Below are 24,858 nucleotides of genomic sequence, written 5' to 3'. Positions count from 1 at the left end.
GTTTTTTCTTGTCATGTCTCAACTATTCTGAATATTTTTTATTCTGACTTGCATTTTAAAATGAGATTTTACAGGCAGGGAACAAATATGGAGAGTTGCCAGTCCAAATTAAGAAATATAAATAAACAGGGTCTAAAGGGAAACATTTTACCGAAACAAAAGCGTTTTCTTTCAGAAACAAATGAAAAACAAAATTTGTTTTCAGGTGATACAGTTACAACTTACTAATCATGATTAATAACATTTACTGCAGTTCCTACAAGTTTCCTGAAAAATAAACAAAACTAAGGACTTCCTTGGTGGTCCAGTGGTTAAGAATCCACATTTCCACTGCAAGGGGCATGGGTTCAATACCTGGTCAGGGAACTAAGATCCTGCATGCTGTGGTCAAAAAATAAGTAAATAAAAATAAAGTTAAACTAAACTAAAAGGACATCTAGTCATAAACAGGAGGGAAAAAGTCTCTACCCTTTAGTCTACTGGGCCAGGGGCTACAAAATACCATGTATGTGCTTAGTCATGTCTGACTCTTTTCGACCTCATGGACTGTAGCCTGCCAGGCTCCTCTGTCCATGAAATTTTTCAGGCAAGAATACTGGAGTGGGTTTCCATTTGCTATTCCCAGGGATCTTCCCCACCCAGGGATCGAACCCGCATTTCCTGCATTGGCAGGCAGATTCTTTGCCACTAGTGCCACCTGTGAAGCTCATAAAAATACTCATCTGGACATTTTCAAGCTAGAAAAATCTATCCCAACATGCAAGTCTGAGCATGGTGTTCAGCAGTATTTTGTGTCAATGGGCTCAGAGCGAAGAGAAAGCCACAACAAAAAAAGGGTCACTGGCAAAGGATTTCCATTCTTCGATTCTTTTTGTTCCTTCCACAGTTCCTTACATAGTTTGATTTGAAAAAAGATGGCTGAAAAGGAACAAAAAAGAACTACAAAGAGGAAAACATGGAGAAGGTTAGAACTCAATAGTCCAGGACAATTTCAACGGAACAGGATCAGGCAGCAAACTCCCAACTGCAGGCTGCTATGGTTTCAATCACTCCCGTTTTGAGAACTGGCTCCAAATCCTTTTCTTTTCTATTCTTTGTTTGTGTCCATCTTCTGTTTCTCTCTGTCATTCCTATCTTCCCCTATTTTGCCGAGTTGTCAAAAAAAAAAAAAGAAATCAAGATCTGACCTACATCTCAATAGTGTCTACCTCTGCTGTACTTTTCTATTATGGAATCTCTACCTTTCAAAGGAAGGCTTTATCTCAATTTCAAAGCCATAGGCCATAGCCAGGATTCTAAAGTGACTCACCACCAGAATAAGGTTGGAAATCCTCTGACCTACTTAAAAAAAAAGAGAGCGCGTGCCATAAAATGGCTATATTCACTTACCACGAACTTGCTTTTTTATTTCTTTGGCAGAATCCAGCCATGTCTGTAAAAAGAAGAAAAGGCATTCACATAGAACTCCAAAATACATTAACCACAGAAAAGCAGGGTTACTGATCATCTCCAATAGTGCCTCCAGGTCAACCTACATTTCCAACATTCTTTGCATTTGTTTCACATAGTATAGCACTTCTAAACAGAGAAACAAGGAGTCAGACAATTGGGCTTGAATCCTAGGTCTACTACTTCCTGGCTTAGTGATTTTAAACATCTCTGTACCTCAGTTTCCTCATCTATTAGAGGAAATAAAATGCGATATTAGAGGAAGTGCCTACCTCAGAGTTATTGTGAAGATTAAAAGAGTTAATATATATATAAAGTTTTTAGTAAGAAGTGTTAAATAAGCACTTGCTATTTTTATTATTCTGTAAGGCTCTACAACCAGGATTATTGCTATCACCCGGATCTTAATTTTTCCTCCAACTTTAACCTCCAGTATCATTCAAGTTCTCCACGTCAGCACAGTACCTGGTACGCAGTTCGTGCTCAGTTAATGTTTACTGAATGAATACTGTTTTGCTTTCTCTGACTACTCTTGCCCACACTAATTTCTGCCTTCACTGTTCTCCAACCACAGTTAAAGTCTGCACACCACGAAGGCAGGACTCCTCAACCCACCATGCAAAATTAACAGCACTTTAAAACAGCCTCACCATTCCATAGGCAACTTGAGAAATGTTTAAAGACAGAAATTTCTAGATTGAACTAAGAGATTTTTTTTATTGACATAAGACATATACAAAAAAGTACATAAAACATATGTACAGATCAATAAATTATCAAAGTGAACATATATCATTATCGGCACCCTAGGAGCCCATTCCATGCCTCCTCCCAACCCCCGCCCCCTCATTGTTCCCTCTTCCAAAAGTTTAGAATGGAATTTCAGTTGTATTTAGAAGAGCAAGGTGTCTCTTCCTCACCCTGTACCACCAACGGCAAAGCCCAAGGTGGCCATCCCCGCCCTACCCAAGGAGTGAGCTTGGTCACCACAATCTTACATTTGATTAAATATTACTTTGAGGGCTCCTCTGGTGACTCAGATGGTGAAGAATCTGCCTGCAGTGCAGGGGACCCAGGTTCAGTTATTCACTTCAGGGCATTTTATTTAGCCAAAAGGTATTGGTAGAATACCTCTGTGTGCTAGGCACCAAAGTTACAGAAAAGGATTTAAAAATAGTGATTGTCCTTAAAAAATAGTGCTTGTCCTCAAGGGGCTGTCAGTCTAATGGAAGAGGTATGTGTGAGTCACTCAGTCATGTCTCACTCTTTATAACCCTACGGACTGTAGCCCGCCAGGCTCCTCTGCCCATGGGGATTTTCCAGGCAAGAATACTGGAGTGGGTTGCCATTCCCTTCTCCAGGGATCTTCCCGACCCAGGGATCAAACCTGGGTCTCCTGCATTGCAGGCAGATTCTTTACCATCTGAGCCACCAGGGAAGCCCATAGAAAAGGTTAATAGTGAACAATCAATATATCTTAAATTCTTAGAGACAGTTAGAAAATGTTTCTCAAAAGAATGGGGGAAAGGCCCTTATGTTTCCTGAATTCACTAGTCCACTGACTTCCCCAGAAGAGGTTCTTGCAAACATGAGAGAAGCTGAAACTAGATGATGATTCAGAGACATCAACTTTTTTGCCCAGAAATATTTTATCTAAGGAAGGGGGACAATAAGCCCTTTTTTACATAGCCAGATTTGTACTTTGCTGTATAAACAAACAAATTCAGCTTTTATATTGGACACTTTTAACATTACTTTATACATAAACACATAAATTAATATAAATAAAGCAATTTAATGTTTTCTCATTAAAAAATAAATAGGGTAGTAAGAACTACTATAAGGAAATAAAACTTGCTGATACGACAGAGGGCATATGACCCTAACAAAGGCAAAAAGTTTTCAACGCAACTAACAGTTTTGTACCAATGTAAGCCCTGGATGTTCAACTGTAAACTGAAAGAATTTTCACTGCTGAATGCCTTCAGATGAACGAGTTCCCAGCAATTTAAGAATATTTGGTTCATAGAAAAATTATAACAATGAGGTTAAAGAAAAAAATAGGCACCGGCACTCATTGACTTCATTTATATGCCAAATTCAAGTGTTCTCAGATACTCTAACATAAACCTGAATGGGGTACACACACATAATATAAAAACATCTGATTTTATCTCACTGAGACTATATAACACAAAACACTTCTCAGAGTATTTTTCTCAGTTCATGGGAGAATTTTCTAACAGCTGCAGAAAGCTTTTCGCTGTGGTTTTAGAGACATTGTTTTTTCAGTTCAGTTAAGTCGCTCAGTCGTGTCCGACTCTTTGCGACCCCGTGAACTGCAGCACGCCAGGCCTCCCTGTCCATCACCAACTCCCGGAGTCCACCCAAACCCATGTCCATCGAGTCGGTGATGCCATCCAACCATCTCATCCTCTGTCGTCCCCTTCTCCTCCTGCCCTCAATCTTGTGGTTTTAGAGACATTGTTTTTTAGTTACCTTCAAGCTTACCTTATTAAGTTACACTGTATCTTGGAGAGGCAGGCATAAATACATTCTTAACAACAATAAATGAGTTAAAACAATTTTGGCAAGGGAGGACCAAGCTAGTTGCTGTAGTTATCCGCTTCAAAATCAGCATAGGAAGAAATACAAATATATGTTTGATAATAAAAAAAAAAAAGCAATTTGGGGAGCTCAGTTTCTTATATTTCAAGCAGTCTTCTCACCTTTGAGGTTGCATTATCCCAAATGGCCAGACCAAAGTAGTCTTCCTCCAAAAGATTGAGGTGTTCACACACTCGTTTAAGTAAATCTTGTCCCTTAGCATGTTTCTGCAAAGATACACATATTTTGATTGAGGTTTCCACTCATTCTTGTATTTATCATGAAATAACATAAAATGTCAGGTTCCAACTTCCTTTTTTCTCCTTGGTTACTAACACTTTCAGATGGCTACCCAGTGTAAATAGAACAATGTAACAAAAATCCTGTTTCTTAACTTGTCAGTTTAAATATGCAACACAGACATGGTTGCTTGGAAATGGTGCTACAATTCAAAGCAAAATCCCACATTCCCTGCATTGAGCATCCCCCCGCCCTCCATCCTAAACATTATATTCTTTATTTTTGGTGCGATATTTCCTGAAGCTTGCTATGGGCTCCTGTCAGTCACTGTGAGCACCTGAAATAGCTAAATCAGCTGTCGACTCTAATAGTTAACAGTGGCTATGGAAATCATCAGACTATCATTCCCAGATCAAAAGCCCCAAGTCAATGAGCTGTGTCTCAACTCACTGCCATCTCTTTCAGAAAAATGCATAAACTATAAGATTTTAGATGCTCTATAGACATTACTCTCACAATTGTGCTCCAAATAATTTCTTAACATTCCTCTACCTAGAAAATCAAACCACGACCAATTTGAGATGCTTGTATTAACGTAGGCAGATTCTTTACCAGCTGAGCTACCAGGGAAACCCTACATAGCATAGACATTACTCTTATAATTGTGCTACAAATAATCTCTTAACATTGCTCTACCTAGAAAATCAAACCACCACCAGTCTGAGATACTTATATTCCTGTTTATAGGGAGGAAATGCCGTAACTTAGGGGCTGAGATTTAGAGTCAAAAAGTCCCAGCTTTTTCATTTACTAGCTAAACAATGAGAGTTGATTCAATTAATATTTCTGAACATTACTTTCTCATCTGTAAGATGATAAGAATATTTATATCTGTCCTACCTAACAACTGGAAATGTTGAAAAAATTAAACATGCTAATACCTTCTGAGAAATATAGTTTAAATTTTTCAAAAAATTAGAAATCATTGGCACATGTACATGACACATACCCTTCTCTCAATGAGCTATTTTTAATGACTATTAGTAATTCACATAGTTGCTAAATCATTTTTAGACTTATCCCATCTACATTACATCATTTTCTTCATCTTCTCCCTTCTATGTTTCATTCTAAAGGACAGAGATGATTTGGGAATTCTTCACATACAGGTCCCTACTCTCTTATTTAAACTTCCAAAATTCAGAAGTTCTAAAAAGTAAAAGGTGACATTTATTTTGTTTTTGTTCAAAGCTCTCCTGAAGGCAAATTCTAACCTGATCCACTATGGGTTAGTTTTCATTTTTATTTATCCAACTTAGAATCTTCATATATTTTACCATAGAAATAACATGCTTGGTCATATATTCTACTGCTACACACTTGGCTGGGTGTATTATAAAATTTCCAGAGTATGTACTTATTGCTTTTCTAAAGCCCCAAATATTTTGAATACCGAAATACATCCACCCCCACATGCTTCAGATAAAGGGATTCCTATCTAGATTTTGATCTGAGTGTGAAAGATGAATGTGGAATAGCTCTCTCCATCTCCAGACTAGTTAGTAGTGAGAAGCAGAAAGAGCAGACCCCAGGTCTCCTCTAGTTACCAGGAATAGTAGCCATTTTTAAAATGCAACAGTGTATTTTTCTTGTTTTTCAAAACTTCAAGAGGGAATTTCTATTAATAAATACAATATAATATTTTAGACTAGTTATTTGTGCTTTGATATATTTGCACATAAATAAATCAAATTAAAAATAATGTTATATACCTAAGATACAAGTATATATGAGTTATATGTATTAGAAATAATCTCAACAATTGCTTTTTATCAAGCATATTATAATTGATAATTACTGCTCTAATTTAAAAAAACAGCTGACAGATTTTCAAGGATTTTCACTTGTCTTGAAGCAAAAGAATAATTGAAATATTAATAACTCTGACTTTTCTATTCTTGATTCAATTATTTATTCTTCCTGGAAATAATAGAGAATTTTAACAAATGGCATTACTTGATGTAAGTTTTTTATATCCTATCTCATGGAGCTAAAGAAATACATTAAATAAACTAAAGCTTATTAAGGTTTAGATCTGGGAGAGCAAAAATGAACATGTAGTAATTTTTTTTTTTTTTACAAATACAATTATGGGGACTGCTAGACCTAGAAACTGAGGCTATCCTGGGAAATCTAGTCATGAAAGGTCACTCTATAAATAATCTTTTTTATTTCTTAAAATTATTTTGGGTTATAAAAGTAACACTCAATTCACAATACATATATTTGGCAGATATAGAAAAAACTGGAGAAGAAAATAAGACTCACTCGTAATCCTTTCATACCTCCACCCCCAAAAATCACTATTAACATTTCAGTCCATAGAAACAGTCGTTACATAGGGTCTTACCTCAGACCATGGCACCACTTTATCCAATCCTACATGAAACAATCTGTAAGCATTCTAACTACTGGGAATCAAAATGCACTCACCTCCACCACACATTCATAAACTGTGTCGTCCAACAGAGAGACCTTGCAATGCATGCTTCTATGCCTTCTGATGGATTTCTGGGAAGCCTTTAATTCTCTCTCTGCTTTTGATTCAGGACCTTCTTCTTTTACTTCTATTTTAGAGCACTCCTCAAGTCCTCCTTCTTCCTTAGTCTCAAAATCTGGATCTTCTCTGTGTTCTTCCTGAGCAGGCTACATAGCCATGACATCACCAAGTCAGTAATAAAGACACTTCACACAACATGCTGTACACTTGTTTGCTTATAATATGGCTACCAATAAAAGCACTAACGGAAGAAGAAAACTGTTAAAACAAATACAAGTGATAAGGAGATTAAATAATTATTTTCTATACAAGATATGATCTCCCCAAAGATCCACAGACTCTGCTAGTCCCAAAACTTTATAATATAAGGTAAAATTTGTTCTTTTTTTTCCTAAAACTGAAGTGGGTAGCCATTCCCTTCTCCAGGGGATCTTCCCCACCCAGGGATCAAATCTGGATCTCCTGCATTGCAGGCAGATTCTTTACCAGCTGAGCCACCATGGAAGGCCCCTGATATAAGGTAAAATTCTATCTTCAGGTGGAATGTCATTTTTCAAATCAATAAATGAAGGTTTCATGTAAACTAGAACATACCAATCTGTTGCTGTCAGCACTATATATTTTTACTGGCTATACCATTATCTATTCTTAAACTCTATCAAAACTTAAACATCTTTGCCCCTTGCTCCTCAATTCTAATGAGGTAACCTTATGAATTGCGAAACAGGCTGTTATTAGTCATGCAGTCTAAATTTTATGAATGGCTAAGAGGGGTTCTTGACCAATTTAAAGAAAAGGCAACAGATGTAGTAGGCTAACAATTGCAAATACTAATGATCTAATTTTTCCTAGGTATAAACCATAACAAATGCAAAGAAGATTCAAAGCAGCGAAAGAAACTGAAATCTAGATCCCCTAGGGCAATCATTAAGTCATTCCAAAGTAATACAGGTAAGTGAGACATTTTGGCACACCCCTACGTACTTTTAACACAATAAAACTGCTATTCTTAACTAAACCTTACTAATCCTTTCCTTTCAAAAGAAAACATAGTTGACATTTGAGAAGGATTTAATTATTTGGCTCCTGCTCCTGGTGGCTCAGATGGTAAAGCGTCTGCCTACAGTGCGGGAGATCGGGGTTCGATCCCTGGGTTGGGAAGATCCTCTGGCAAAGGAAATGGCAACCCACTCCAGTACTCTTGCCTGGAAAATCCCATGGACGGAGGAGCATGGTAGGCTACAGTCCACGGGGTCGCAAAGAGTTGGACACAACTGAGCGACTTCACTTCACTTCCTCCTGCATTAGATACTACTGAAGTGAAGTCGCTCAGTCATGTCTGACTCTTTGCGACCCCATAGACTGTAGCCCCCCGGGCTCCTCTGTCCGTGGAATATCCTATCTGGCCTATCCCCACTCTACCAGTACTCTTCATGTCAGTACCCTGTTTGTTGCCTTCGTAACATTTATGACGATAAATAATTATTTTGTATTTACTACTTTTTTTGTCTCTTCCATTAGACAATAAAGTTATCAAGAGTAGGGATCATGTTTGTTCAATAATAACAACAACAAACATTTATACAGAAATTACAATGGGTCATTATTGTTCTAAAAGCATTACTTACATGAACTCATTTAACCCTGTGGGGAATGTACAATTATTATCCCCCCTTGACAAATAAAAAATTGACGGCAGAGAAGTTAATTAGGTAGGATCATACAGTCAACAAGTCACATACCAGTCAGACTCCAGAATTCATGACCTCTTTGCCGTATTGTAGTTTTTTGTTTACCAATGTCTGTCCAGCTTAGGGCCTGGCACACACAGTAGGTTTTCAGTAAATTTGTTGAGTGAATAAATTAAAAAGTATTAAAAAATGACGCATGGTTTCCAAAAAACCCAAAGTACCCTAGATGAAGGCCAGTGCAATCCTACAATGCAAACTCAATTTTATTTATTTTTTTTGCAAACTCAATTTTAAAAATCCTATATAGAAAAGGACCATTCAAATGAAATTCTACTATGAAATCAATGAATAAGATTTTAGTTAAATCTAAAATTTATCATCTGTATCAACTTAAGTACAAATGTTATGATCTTTAGACAAAACAGACTAATCCTGATTCAAATGTTAACTAAAACAAGATAGAGATTTTTCAATACATAAAGCAAAGGGGGAAAAAGGCAGCTAAAACCTCTTGAAACTACCAGGCTTCCTGAAACATAATTTAACTCCTTTGGCATTCCTAAAATTAAATTAAATTAATGACACTAAAAGATGTGGTTTCTCTGCCTTTACTGTTTATATATTTTTATTAACTAAGTAATAATAACTAACATTTATTCGGTGCTTATAGTATGTCAAATATATGTATCTTTTTTAATCCTCATAATGCCCAAGTATGGTGAATATTATTATCCTCATTGTACAGAGGAGAAAATAAAGCAGAAGTGTCACTTGTCTGTGACTGAATCTTCTAGTCATATACTATAAATAAAACTTTCTCTTCAACCTACTTTCACTAATAAGTGAGTGAAGTCGCTCAGTCGTGTCGACTCTTTGCGACCCCATGGACTGTAGCCTACCAGCCTCCTCCCTCCATGGGATTCTCCAGGCAAGAGTACTGGAGTGGGTGGCTATTTCCTTCTCCAGGGGATCTTGCCAACTCAGGGATCAAACCTGGGTCTCCCGCATTCCAGGCAGACACTTTAACCTCTGAGCCACCAGGGAAGCCTCTAATAGCAAATACATAATAACAACTTTATCCTAAATTTTACTTAGAACTTTTAATATGCAAGCAATATTTCCAGAAATACATATATTATTTTTTAAATCTAATAAAACTATATAGCCCAAGTCTGAAACCTATAATAGAAACATATAGGACTTACACATTTTACAATGTACATAATGCCCGCATGTTTCAAAAATAAAATACTTTGAAAATAACTCTTAATTTATAATTTATTAAGCCTGAAAACAAATGACACTCCTAGAAAATAGTTTGAATTGCAGTACTAATATTTTCCCAAGTTTTTTGGACAGATGACCAGACTCACAACTCATTCTCAGTTTAAGTACACTAACAACTAAGCCTCCCCGCAACTACTATATATTACAAAGGTGATATAAAAGAGCTAAATTTCTTCATCTATATCTTACACTCTGTGGAAATATGATCTAGTTGTAGAAAACAACAAAGATAAGGCAGACATGGTTCAAACTTATTACCTACTTTTGGGTGGCCTGAATCTATCCCAAGGCTTTTATAAAGATTTCCATAAAAGAACTATGTTTGTTGATAAATTATCCCATTTCTAATAATTCCACTAAAATGAACTCTAAACCACTTCACTTCCTTCCCCCTCACCATTAAAACTCCTGGACTTGTTCCATTATTGTAGCAAAATATAAATTCATTTGATACATTTCTTTCATTTTCTCTTTTTTGATTTAGACAGTATAAGTATCTTTTTTTAAGTCTTTACTGAATTTGTTAAAGTACTACTTCTGTTTCATGTTTTCTTCTTTTGGCCAGGCAGCATGTGGGATCTTAGTTTCCCCACCAGGGATTGAACCTGCGACCCCAGCGCTGGAGGTGAAGTCTTAACCACTGCACTGCCAGGGAAGTCCCCAACATAAGTAAGTATCTTGACCGCATGAATTTCTTTAGAGCAGAAACTCCAAAGCATTGTGTTACTTATTGCTAACAATACCTAAGTCAACTAGCTAGTAAGAAATAAAAACCAAATGTTCTTGAAGGAAAATTGTTTAACCTGCTTTCACCTCCCACTCAGCCGCATACCCTTACCTGAGTTTCTGCACTGCTTAATGAATGGAGATCCAAGGATGGGTCTGTTTTGAGCTCAGGTTCAGGAGCTGCAATTGGGGCCTTTAAAATGATCTCTTCATCAAGACTAGCTCCAAATTCTATCTCTTTCTGACCTCCTTCACCTTTCTCTTTAGCTGACTCTATTTCTTTGCCTTCCTCCTCAGACACCTGAGATTTAGGCCTTTTGAGAAATGAGGAGAACAGCCGTGACAGGCCCCTGTTTTCTGATGTCCGCTCCTTGTTCTTGGTCAAGTCTTCATGTGTCGGAGTGTCTCCATTAGATGGTTTCAGCTTCTGCTCACACTGATTATCTCCCTCAGCTGCTGCTTGAGAAGCCTCTTCCAACTGAGTTTCCTGTTGACCGGAGTTTGTGGCTCCCTCACCCTCTTCCTTCTGTGGTTGGTGCTGTGGATTTTCAGCCTCAGCCACTAAACTCTTCTCTGTTGTCATGATGTTGCTATTAAAAAGAAGATGGCAAAGGGGGGGCTCTTAGAAACAGAACGCATTACTGAAGGCAAACCCTCAATCAGGTCAAGTGTGACAGAATTAGTATTTTTAGGTATTTAACCACCAACAGACAGTGCTCTCGTCCATTAAACAGGAGACTTTCCATTAAAGCACAAAAATATCTTACCTATACATCCTGGATAAATTATTAATGCTTGACTTGCTAAAGTTATGACATAGAGAAATTAGCTTAAAATAGGACCCCCTGAAAGCCAGCTTAGTGAAATGCATATTTTAAATTCAAAGCTCAAAACTATGTATAGCACAGTCTTATCCTTCCTAAAAAAAGATCTCACTTATACACTATTCTTTGACAGCATCAATCTGCGGGTACAAGGTTTGTAGAAATTATCTGCAAAATTCTCTACATCCCAAGAGTTGATGGGATTAAAAGATTCCTCGGCTCTCCAGTCTTATTGTTTACATTTCTCAGAATGCATATTAAGAACAGAAATGTAGAATTCTGATCATTTGTTATCAGACTTGACAACAGCAATGACAAGTATACAGTTAAAATAATCACAAAACATATCCTTAGGATTTCGTGTTACAACATTAAATTGCCGAAGTCTCTGACTTTAAGTTTTTTAATATCTTTTTTCCTTCTGACAAGTATGATTTAGAATACTCTTCATTTTTAAGAGCAGCAGTGAACTATTACGAGAGGAAAATAGATAATAGAGAAAAATAAAGATGCAAAATAGAGAAGAAAAATATTGATTAGAAAGCAAATACTGATTCAACTGTAAGAGAAGAGAAAGCAAGCTGTAGGCCTCACATATTTCAAACTTGTTGGTTTCTAGTCTCTCTCTCTCAAAACTCTCAGTACTATTAGTCAAGTCACATAATAATGCCAAAGAGTAATGTCACTAAAGGGTAACCACCACACCAGGGAACCACTGAGCAATGAAGTCGACTAATAATGACCTTACACTTAACGGCTATACCTAAAAGTACTCCACTCAAAAAGCAGTGTTTACAATGTCTTTGCTTCTGCTCCATGCTGTTTAGATGAAGTGATTTAATTTGGATGCTAAAAATCTGAACTGATGAACCATATTTGGCCAATTCCATCCTCAGACCCTTTACACTTGCTGGTCTCTCTATGATGTTCCACTCCTGGATATTTGAAAGCAGGTCCCTTCTCATCATTACTGCCTCTGCTCAGATGTCACCTCTTTAGAAAGGCTTCCCAATCACATCCTATCTGAAATAATGGCCCTCCAGATGGTCTCATAGCATTTATTACTATTTACAGTTATCCTGTTAACTTGTTTACTGGTTTTTGTCTTCTTTCCCCCCATTTAGTGACATTACTCTTTGGCATTATTATGCGACTTGACTAATAGTACTGGGAGTTTTGAGAGAAAGAACTTAAAATTTAAGTTCCATGAGGACAGAATAGTACCTGGCACATTACAGGTATTAAAAAAGTCTGCTGAATAAATTAATTTCAATTGAATATACCTGAAAAAAACTGCAATGGTGTTCTCTAAATTATTCAAGTAAATCTGCTTCAAATGCTCCCTAGTCCTATGCTAGGGATACAACAGTAAACAAAACAAGTAGGTCTATGTCATCATGGAGTTTATAGTCTTGATTCAACTTCAATCAGTATAATGAAAGCATATTTAAGAGAATTCTTATTTACAATGAGTGAAATCTAAATAATTGTGTATAAGTGGAACAAAGCAGTGAAAACAGAAGGAAGCTAATGGCATCAAGCACTATTTCTGTGCCAGGCCCTGGGGTCAGGGACATTATCTACATTATTTAAAGTAAGCCTTTCAATAACGCTGAAAAGGAAAACGGAATTGCTTAATCTCATCGCTGAGGAAACAAACTCAGAGTAAAACTGGCCCAAGGTCACAATGATAGTAGGTGACAAACCACTGTAAGTGATATTGAAATAAATAAAGGTATAATAAAAGGAAACGCCTTTATGTGAGTTCTTACTGCTGATCTACTCAAATTATTCTATTTTGAGCATTAAAAATATTTTTAAATAATCAAAATATTCACAGAAGCACATTCTCCAGTTTCATCTATTAAGTCATCAAAACTACTCTGTGCTAATAAATAACACAATAAGGTCTTTATAAACATTACTTAAATATTTACCAACCAATGTATATTCTGAATTTGCTACCCTTGAGTGAGGTACACTTGTCTTAATTCCTCCTTATATTAGGAGTAGGCAATTGATTTTTCCAAGGTTCTTTTTGTTTAATCTCTAAATAATCAAACTTGACCCAGAAAGAAAATGTGAATATCAAACCACCAGTTACTCTCAAAGAGTTATGATTTGATTTGAGAGCACCAATTTACTTCAAACTTCCTTCGCAAAAATAAACAAGAGGACAGGCTGAGGACTGAGCACTATTTTCCACAGATTTTGGATGTGACTTTATCATTCATCTTACTGAAAAGACACAGAAACCACTTCTACATGGAACTGTTCCTACACAACAGACTTTACAACAAGGTCTCTCACAAAGATCCATAAAAAATTATAAACCTTTCGTGAACATTTTAGCAGACATGAAAATCGCTTAAATTCAACTCTAACAATCTTTTACTTGTATTTTTCAATAAATAAAGAGTGTTTTTCTTGTGTTTTCCATTTTTTAATCATTAAAAAAACAGGAAAGATCTTCTAAGGATATTCCTATGATTTCTTTCCCATGAAAAGATGTCATCTCAAAGTAGCTGAATGAGTATGAGTACTCAACTGTTTAAAATGCACACACGGTTACAATTTGTATGCTATATGTGTGCTTGTTAACATTTAATGTGTGTTGAATCACCCAGTAATCTTAAAATACAGATTCTGATTCAGCAGTTCTGGAACGGGGCCTGACTCTACGTTTTTAACGAGCTCCCAGATATTGCCAATGCTGCTGACCCACTGACCACACTTTGAGTAGCAAGGCAGAGAAAACTATTATTTCTTTGGAAACATACTCAAAATGTCTGAGAAACAAAGATGGGAGAAAGCAACCTTCAGAAAGTGGAATGTGAACAGCGAGAAATAGTTAACACAATAAATGCCCAACAAATGCTTGCTGAATTAATGAATGAGTCAGCAAAGAATGCAGTATACTATTAAATGTGGAAGCTGACCATTAACATGTTTTTAGAACTCATCTGGTATTTAATCAAAAGTTAATCGAATTTTTCTACCACAGATCTGTGGCAATTTCAAGCTGTCCATGCAGCCCTGACACTTGACTACTTGACACTTGACTTTCTCCATTGATATGATCTCCTGTGAGGCTCCCCTGATGGTTCAGCAGGTTAAGAATCTGCTCCCAATGCAGGAGACATGGGTTCAATTCCTGGGTGGTTAGACAACTCCATTGATATGAATCTCTTTGCCACATTTAGGAAGGAATAATCAAGACATATGAATAAAGAATCAGAAAACACATCTATCAGTACAAAACCAAAACACTTCGCCACACATAATTACACTCATGTTTTTAAAAAAAGCTAAATGCAAGTAAAAAAGAGATGAGAATACCATATAAGGAACAGGTAAACAAGTAGAAGGGTAAAAGAATTCTCTTAGAACATACAGAAACCAACCTCAGGTAACATCATAAACGCAAGAAAACAACCAGGGAATCAGACAACACAGATTCAGCAGAGATGCTACAATCCAATCTATACAAGGATAAATGGAATAAAATTAATTATTAATGACAGTTTTCATATGTGTCCTTTCCAGCCAGGCACATACGGGTAGCAATGCATTTACTAAGAGTCACAGGAGCAAAAGGAGGGAGGGAGGATGGGGGTGTAACAACTGAAACCAATACATCAGGCAAGTTTCTCCAGTTAACTCTGATACTGATGAGAATTAAACAAAAAATAAATAGCAAAAAATAAAAATAAATTCCTACGGGCCAATTCCTAAAAGCTCAAATAAACTCATCCTGACAAATCTGTTACACATGCAGCCAGGTTCTCCACATTGCAAAAGATAGGATGGGTAACCAGGAAAAGAGATACAAAGAAGTCAAGCAGCAAAGACAGGATAAATGCTCTACAAACAGGCTCTTCCTGTGTAAATGATACTATTTTTATCCTGGATACAAAACCAAAAGGAGTTATCTATTTATTTAATATCAGAAAGATGTCTTCTGATTTTAAAAAAGGGAAAAAAAGATCGGCACAGCCGAAAAGACAGTGATGAGTGGTCCCATTCCATTATGATCCTAATCCTTCAAACCCGAGGAATTATACTCCATCTGCTCTCAAAGATACACTTACTTTAATACTGTACATCTGTTGACTTCAGGCAAATCAGATCTTCACAAACCTGATACTGAGCAGATTGCAAGGGCCGGACAACATCTTTCATTTTTTTGTATCTCTTTTTAACAGTACAGTCAGTGCTCCACTCATGTTTTTTAGGTGGAAAACTTGGTAAAAACACTACAGTTTGGAATGACTAAGAAAATTTCCCTTACAGTCACCATTTAATGATAGAATTTAATTATTGGTAATACTCCTCAAATTAGTTCACTGAACATCTATCAGTGTTTACTGGATGCTAATCATATATAAGGTTTTGGCTCAGGTCTTTTTGAGGGAAACAAAAAGGATAATATACAATTCTCAAGGAGATAAGACATATACTGCTGCTGCTAAGTCGCTTCAGTCGTGTCCGACTCTGTGTGACCCCTTAGACAGCTGCCTACCAGGCTCCCCCGTCCCTGGGATTCTCCAGGCAAGAATACTGGAGTGAGCTGCCATTTCCTTCTCCAATGCATGAAAGTGAAAAGTGAAAGTGAAGTCACTCAGTCGTGTCCGACTCCTAGCGACCCCATGTACTGCAGCCCACCAGGCTCCTCCATCCACGGGATTTTCCAGGCAAGAGTACTGGAGTGGGGTGCCATTGCCTTCTCCAAGACATATACACAAATAACCAAAACACAAGGTAGTACTTGGCGCTTAATCAGGCAAGGCTTCATGAGTGGAACCAATTAAGCACCAGAGAAATACAAAGTACTTTCAACTAGAGTGATCACAAAAAGTCTCGTAGAAACCGTTTTTTAAGCTGTGCTTTGGAGGATGAGCACAAGATGTCAATAGAAAGCAACCTGAAGTGCAAAGAACAGATGAAATTCCAGATGAGGAGCTGAACTAGCATTAGTAGAATACTGTAGCTATTTAAGAACTAGTTAAGTAGTCCAGACTAGGTAATATGGGGCTACAAGGACATAAGGTTAGAATAGATACAATTTAAAATGAATTCTAACTGAAATACTAATAATAGTAACTACCATTTATTGAGTACCTATGAAATACCATACATCACACAATTTACCATGTTATCCTAGAATCACTCTAAACGGTAGGTGTTTTCATTTCCCAGATAAATATAAACTGGTTCTGGGGAGGTGAAATTTTTTGTCGCAGTTCACAGAATTAAACCATGCTTTAATGAAACTATTAATGTACTACAAGCTGGTGATTCTATTGTAAATTCCCAGAATAGTGTCTGTCTTTCTAAATCTGGGTACTTCTATCCCACTGTTCTCTGCTAAAGAAACCTCTATCTGGAACCTTCCTACGCTGTTGGTGGGAATGTAAATTGGCACAGTCACTATGGAAAACAGTATGGATGTTCCTTAAAAGACTAAAAATACAGCTACCATATGATCCAGCAATCCTACTCTTGGGCATCTGTCCAGAAAAGACAAAAACTCTAATTTGAAAAGATACATGTACCTCAATGTTCACAGCAGCGCTATTTACAATAGTCAAGACACAGAAATGACACAAGTGCCCATCAACAGACGACTGATTTAAGAAAATGTGGGGGGTTGTGTGTGTGTATATAATGGAATATTACTCAGCCATTAAAAGAATAAAACATTGCCATCTGCACAACGTGGATGGTCCTAGAGAATATCACACTAAGTGAAGTAAATCAGAAAAAGACAAATATTACATCATTTATATGTGGAATCAAAAACTAATACAAATAAATCCATACACAAAACAGAAACAGACTTACAGACACAGAAAACAAACTTGTTACCAAAGGAGAAAAGGGAAGTGTGGGGAGGGATAAATTAGGAGTACTGGATTAACCAGGAGCAGAAGATATTAAGAAGAGGGGGCAAGAATACACAGAAGAACTATACAAAAAATATCTTCATGACCCAGATAACACAATGGTGTGATCACTAACCTAGAGCCAGACATCCTGGAATGTGAAGTCAAGTGGGCCTTAGGAGGTATCACCATGAACAAAGCTAGTGGAGGTGACAGAATTCCAGTTGAGCTATTTCAGATCCTAAAAGATGATGCTGTGAAAGTGCTACACTCAATATGCCAGAAAATTTGGAAAACTCAGCAGTGGTCACAGGACTGGAAAAGGTCAGTTTTCATTCCAATCCCAAAGAAAGGCAATGCCAAAGAATGTTCAAACTACCGCACAATTGCACTCATCTCACACGCTAGCAAAGTAATACTCAAAATCCTCCAAGCCAGGCTTCAGCAGTATGTGAACCATGAACTTCCAGATGTTCAAGCTGGATTTAGAAAAGGCAGAGGAACCAGAGATCAAATTGCCAACATCCTCTGGATCATTGAAAAAGCAAGAGAGATCCAGAAAAATATCTACTTCTGCTTTATTGACTACACCAAAGCCTTTGACTGTGTGGATTACAACAAACTGTGGAAAATTCTTCAAGAGATGGGACTACCAGATCACCTGACCTGACTCCTGAGAAATCTGAATGCAGGTCAAGAAGCAACAGTTACAACTGGACATGGAACAACAGACTGGTTCCAAGTCAAGAAAGAAGTACGTCAAGGCTGTATATTGTTACTCTGCTTATTTAACTTATATGCAGAGTACATCATGAGAAATGCCGGACTGGATGAAGCACAAGCTGGAATCAAGATTGCCAGGAGAAATATCAATAACCTCAGATATGCGGATGACACCACCCTTATGGCAGAGAGTGAAGAAGAACTAAAGAGCCTCTTGATGAGAGTGAAAAAGGAGAGCGAAAACGTTGGCTTAAAACTCAACATTCAGAAAACTAAGATCATGGCATCTGGTCCCATCACTTCATGACAAATGATGGGGAAACAGTGGAAACAGTGAGAGACTTTATTTTGGGGGGCTCCAAAATCACTACAGATGGAGACTGCAGCCATGAACTTAAAAGACGCTTGCTCCTTGGAAAAAAAGTTATGACCAACCTGGACAGCATATTAAAAAAGCAGAGACATTACTTTGCCAACAAAGATCCATCTAGTCAAAGCTATGGTTTTTCCAGTAGTTATGTATGGATGTGACAGCTGGAATATAAAGAAAGCTGAGCACCGAAGAATTGATGCTTTGTTGAACTGTGGTGTTGGAGAAGACTCTGGGGAATCCCTTGGACTGCAAGGAGATCCAACCAGTCCATCCTAAAGGAGATCAGCCCTGGGTGTTCATTGGAAGGACTTATGCTGAAGCTGAAACTCCACCTGATACGAAGAACTAACTCATTGGAAAAGACCCTGATGCTGGGAAAGATTGAAGGCAAGAGGAGAAGGGGGCGACAGAGGATGAGATGGTTGGATGGCATCACCAACCATCATGTCTATGGACATGAGTTTGAGTAAGCTCTGGGAGCTGGTGATGGACAGGGAAGCCTGATGTGCTGCAGTCCGTGGGGTGGCAAAGAGTCGGACATGACTGAGTGACTGAACTGAACTGGATTAACAGATAAAAACTACTATGCAAAAAATTAGATAAGCAACTATATAACACTGGGAACTATATTCAGTACTTTTTAATAATCCAAAATGGAAAATAAGCTGAAGAAAAAATATACATATAACTGAATCACTTTGCTGTATACCTGAATCTAACACAATATTGTAATTCAAGTACACTTCAAGGAGGAGGAGGAGGAGGAAGAAAGGAGGGAATTTCTGTTAAGAATTTATGGACAGGCTTTCAATCTGGCCAAGACTACCCCTATTGCCACCAATTTCAAGTTCACAATTTATGTACATATTTCTCTTCCCATGGAGTGTATGTGAAGGTGGAATGGGGAGACAAGGAAAGATAGACAAAGAAAGCAGATTATGAAAGGATTTGAATATCAGGCTAAATAGTTCAGACTTTATTCTGAAGGCAGTGGAGAACCACTGGACATTTTTAAACAGGGAAGCGGGTAAACAAAGTGGAAGCAGGACAGACCTAGAAGCAGAGAGAAGCTCAACAAATGACGGTAAATTCAGGTTATCAGTGAATAAATTCACAATGGGTATCCCTGGGGAAGCTGAAACCAATCCTGAGCAGATAAACTTGAAGAGCCTTGTAACTGCCCTTAGTTTCTCTAGCTTGTTCTCATTAGCATGTTTCTCAATAACACAGGCAATTTCATGTCTGAGCCTGAAGGCATTTTTTATAACACTTCATTGACCCACTCTGACAAATGGCTTAATAGAAGAGGTCTAGCACTAGAACCAAAATAGAAAAGAGAAAAGAAGTGAGATGGATATCTCACAGGCATCTTCAATAGCTGTCCAAAATTAAACTCTTGGTTTCTTTTTTCTATCCCAGGTTCAAACATACCATCCAGATGCTCTAACCAGAAAACCTAAGTGTCATCCTTGGCTCAGCCTCCTCCATTTCCCTTCCTAATCAAGTCCATCTGTTAGTCCTATAACCTCCCAAATAGATTTAGACTCAGTCCATTTTCTACCTTCTGCATCACTATCACATTTGTGCAAGCCTCCTTCGCTTCTCCTTGTATGATCTCAACACCCTCATCTCGTTCCATTTTCCTCCTGGCCTCCATTCTACGGTCATGCTAGCCAAGTGCTTTCCTGGCTAAAGTCGCTGGTGCATGCCATTTCCTTGGGCTGGAATACACCCAACCCCCCGCAATAAGTCTGGTTTCTTCTTGTACCTTGCGATTCAGCTTGAATAACTCCTCCTCAAAGCAACCTACCTTGACAGCCCTACTGTCTACATAAGTCCCTTCCCTAGTTCTCTATCTCAGTAACTTACTTCCTTCACAGTCCTCCTCTCAACGTATCCAATCATACTTGTCATTTACCTGCTTAATGTCTGTCTGTCCCACGCCAGCACCTCCAGCCACACTGTGATAGCCCTGAGAGAAGGGCTGTTTTCTCTTCCAAGGTACACTTAGTACCTCGAACAGAACTTGTGCTGCTACCCAGCATAGAACCTAGGACTTTGAACAGAACCTAATACCTAGCACAGAATACTGTAGATACTCACTAAATATTTGTTGAGCAAATGGATAAATAAATAGGAAAAATAATAACTTAGGTTTGTTGTTGTTCAGTTGCTAAGTCGTGTCCAACTCTTTGTGACCCCATGGACTGCAGGATGCCAGGCTTCCCTGTCCTTTACTATCTCCTGGAGTTTGCTCAGATTCACGTCCACTGAGTTGGTAATGCTAGCTAACGATCTCATACTCTGGCACCTCCTTCTCCTTTTGCCTTCAGTCTTTCCAAGCATCAGGATCTTTTCCAGTGAATCGGCTCTTCTCATCAGGTGGCCAAGGTATTAGAGCTTCAGCATCAGGTTAAACTTAGGTTTAACCATATCAATTATACATATTCAGGATGGAGGTTGTCCAATTTAACAGTGAAAGTGAAAGTCACTCCAAAGTGTCTCTTTGGGACCCCATGAACTATACAATCCATGGAATTCTCTAGGCCAGAATACTGGAGTGAGTAGCTTTTCCCGTCTCCAAGGGATTTTCCCAGCCCAGGGATCGGACTCAGGTCTCCCACATTGCAGGCAGATTCTTTACCAGCTGAGCCACCAGGGAAGCCCAATTTAATAATAGTTCATAAGAATTTTAAGGTTTTGATTGTACATACTCCAACAGAGATAAAATCCTAAAGGAGCTAACAATCTTTAGCTGTATTTCTAGATTTACATTAGCCAAAGCACTCATTTGCTTTTACAACATATATTTTCTGAGAATGTTACAGTATTCTAGGCAATATGGTAAGCAGTGGGCTACAACAGTGAGAAAGACAAACATAATTCCTGACCTCCTGGACTACATTCTCCAATCACAAGGTCATGGAAAGTAACAATGTCTCAGTTCTTGTTATACATATTACATCTTAAATCTTACATTCAGCTCTGGGCAGTTTAAGGAGGCCAGAGTCTGTCCAAAGAAGAGATATAAAATGATGATGGAATTTGAAACCATGTCATAAGGTAAATAATTGAAAGAAACTGGGATACTTAGCCTAGAAAAAGAGAACAGAGAACAGGGAAGTGATTGTTGCCCTCACAAATTTCCAGAGTTGTCAAATTCTATGTGATTCCTAAGAGCAAAACTCAAATTAGTCAGCGGAAATTACAAAGACATAGTTTTCACCTCAAAATAAAAGGAAGAGATCCCTAATAATTAGAGATACCTAATAATTAAATGACCTGCTTGGGAATAGTGAGCTTATTATCACTGGAAATATTCGCTTAAAAGCTAAATGACCGTCTGTCATGGATGCCAGAGAAAGGATTCTTCCACTAAAGTGGGTTCTTGCATTAAATGACCTCTAAGGGACCCTGATACTGGGAAAGACTGAGGGAAGGAGAAGCGGGCAACAGAGGATGAGATGGTTAGATAGCATCACCAACTCAATGGACATGAGTTTGAGCAAACTCGATAGTGAAGGAAAGGGAAGCCTGGTGTGCCACAGTCCATGGGATTGCAAAGAGTCAGACACAAATTAGCGACGGAAAAACAAGGTTCCATCCAATGCTAAGATTATACAGATAGGAAGGAAGGTAAGGAAAAAAACAAAAGGGGCATTAGAATAGTGATGCAATTGGGTTATTTTTTAAAAGACTATATTATAAAGTCAGAGTTACTATTTGAGTTAAAATAAGAAGGGAAAAACCAAAAGTAAAAAAAGGATAAAAGGCCATTTTACTTCTCTAATCAGAAAACAGAACTCAGTTAACATTTCTTCACACAGAAAGAAAATAATGTTCAAGTACTGAAGTCTCAGAATATCTGCTAGAAAATAGTTTGTTTCCCAATAAAATCAATCTCAAAACCACAGGGAAAGTGTCTTTCCTTTGTAACTCAATTTAAATATGCTAATTAGCACTTTTAGAAAAACAGGAAAACCATCTATGTAAAATATTAAAATGATAGCTTAAAATACACAAAAGAACTTATTTGTGATTCTTCTTTCATCCTCCCCCAATTTTTTGGACCTTAAAGTACTCCTTATGTGAACTTTTCTTGCCATATTGAGTGAATCAGGAATGTCACTCAGCATGAACATACTGTTTTCAGCAACTTTATTTTTAATTTAAGTCATTTCCATGGTGACTAACACCATTGAACCAACTCATTCAAAGATATTTTTAAATAAACAAACTCTTACTCATCTCCTTCTAAGAAGACCAAAATATGCTCTTTACTTCCCCACAGAATTCAAGCTTGTACTTAGACGATGTCTAGACATATTCTAAAAGCATAACACCTGGGCCCTCCCAGAAGAGTGCACTACCCTCATGATAGGAATCACTGAAGATGTGACACCAAAACATTCATTTCCCACAGAACTGAGTTTTATTCCCTTTAATTGTCAAAATGTGTTATCCATTATGAATGGAGATCTTTATTAAATGGATTATATGCCTCGTTTCATTTTTTAAAAAACCCAGTTCAGTTCAGTCACTCAGTCGTGTCCAACTCTTTGCAACCCCATGAACCACAGCACGCCAGGCCTCCCTGTCCATCACCAACTCCTGGAGTTTACCCAAACTCATCCACTGAGTCAGTGATGCCATCTAACCATCTCATCCTCTGTCGTCCCTTTCTCCTGCCTTCAATCTTTGCCAACATCAGGGTCTTCTCCAATGAGTCAGCTCTTCACATCAGGTGGCCAAAATATTGGGAGTTTCAGCTTCAACATCAGTCCTTCCAATGAACACCCAGGACTGATCTCCTTTAGGATGGACTGGTTGAATCTCCTTGTAGTCCAAGGGACTCTGAAAAGTCTTCTCCAACACCACAGTTCAAAAACATCAATTCTTTGGCGCTCAACTTTCTTCATAATCCAACCCTCACATCCACACATGACTACTAGAAAAACCATAGTCTTGACTAGACGGACCTTTGTTGACAAAGTAATGTCTCTGCTTTTTAATATGCTGTCTAGGTTGGTTATAACTTTCCTTCCAAGGAGTAAGCATCTTTTAATTTCATGGCTTCAATCACCATCTGCAGTGACTTTGGAGCCCAAAAAAATAAAGTCAGCCACTGTTTCCACTGTTTCCCCATCTATTTGCCATGAAGTGATGTGACCAGATGCCATGATCTTAGTGTTCTGAATGTTGAAAAAAAAACCAGAGAACATATTAAATCTTTATTGACTTATTCATCATTATGAACCTCAATTACTATGCAGAGCTAATGTCCTCAAGGACTAGTAAGGTTTATAGGGATGGTGAACTCTGCCATATGGATACCTGAGGACTGGGGTGGGGGGTGGTTTATGTATGTATCTGAATTTAAACAGTTTCGCTGTTTGTTCATCTGCAGAATTAACTTGCATTTCTTGCTGATGTCAAGATGGTCTGCCAATGAGTTGTTGTTGTTCAGTCGCTTAGTTGTGTCCAACTCTTTGTGACCCCATGGACTGCAGCACACCAGGCTTCCCTGTCCATCACCATCTCCCGGAGCTTACTCAAACTCATGTCCATTGAGTCCGTGATGCTATCCAACCATCTCATCCCTCTGTTGTCTCCTTCTCCTCCTGCCTTCAATCTTTCCCAGCATCGGGGTCTTTTCCAGTGAGTCGGGTGGCCAAAGTATTGGAGATTCAGCTTCAGCATCAGTCTTTCCAATGAATATTCAGTGTTGATTTCCTTAGGATTGACTGGTTTGATCTCCTTGCAGTCCAAGAGACTCTCAAGAGTGTTCTCCAACACCACTGTTCAAAGCATCAATTCTTCAGTGCTCAGCCTTCCTCATGGTCTAGCTCTCACATCCGTACATGACCACTGGAGAAACCATCGCTTTGAGCAGCTGCCAACATTTCCCTTTCTAATCTGCTGTCTTTTAGTCTACCATTGATTAGGAGGTTAAATTGACAAATGTGTTAAAATTGTGTAAAAAAATAAAAGAAGTGCAAAGGAAGAGTAAGATTAATGCTTCACATTATTCACTGGAATAATTTAACTCCATGGATTTTGTGGTATCTACCTCAGCCCTTCAAATATAAACCTGCTTTGAGGTTCCCATTATACTGTGACTAGTTGAGACTGTTGGATGACTTTCAGATAAATCACACCAATATAGATGACATTCTCTTTCTTTACAAATAGAGATCAAGAGTCTTTAATACCATTATTTATATAAAGTGTTACATTCATATGAACTCTTTTGGAAAACCAAAAACAAAGTAATAGTTTAGCCTGAAAATGTACTAGAAAAGGAGGAAAACTACTTAATAGCATCAAAAATCTCAAGGTAAATACAAACAAAACATGAAAATTTCTAGCTACAAAGGGGGTTGGGCTAAGACTATGGAACTTTTCTTACACTCTTGTTTTTATTTTATTATCTTAGAGAATTCAATCTAATAATACTTACTAATTTTAATTCAAGAAATTCCCTAAGATTTAT

The 24,858-nt window shown here is 37.8% G+C and overlaps 1 protein-coding gene across 13 annotated transcripts in view; it reads right to left on the bottom strand.

Annotated features, from left to right (window-relative positions):
- The window catches only part of EPB41 (erythrocyte membrane protein band 4.1), a 178,563-nt gene that overhangs the window by 87,462 nt on the left and 66,243 nt on the right, over nucleotides 1–24,858 (bottom strand). For 11 of the 13 annotated variants that reach the window (XM_043909497.1, XM_043909486.1, XM_043909487.1 and 8 more), the window contains exons 2-5: nucleotides 10,673–11,150; nucleotides 6,790–7,002; nucleotides 4,179–4,283; nucleotides 1,390–1,432 (exon numbers count right to left, since the gene is read on the bottom strand). In XM_043909497.1, coding sequence (XP_043765432.1) covers nucleotides 1,390–1,432; nucleotides 4,179–4,283; nucleotides 6,790–7,002; nucleotides 10,673–11,150 — 839 coding nt within the window. The remainder of the gene's footprint in view (nucleotides 1–1,389; nucleotides 1,433–4,178; nucleotides 4,284–6,789; nucleotides 7,003–10,672; nucleotides 11,151–24,858) is intronic. The other 2 variants (XM_043909494.1, XM_043909499.1) reach the window with 1 other exon arrangement.

This window comes from Cervus elaphus, chromosome 8 (genome assembly GCF_910594005.1).
Source record: "Cervus elaphus chromosome 8, mCerEla1.1, whole genome shotgun sequence".
Taxonomy (NCBI): Eukaryota; Metazoa; Chordata; class Mammalia; order Artiodactyla; family Cervidae; genus Cervus; species Cervus elaphus.
The sequence above is the reverse complement of the archived record's forward strand: the minus strand, read 5'-3'. Positions and strand labels throughout refer to the sequence as shown.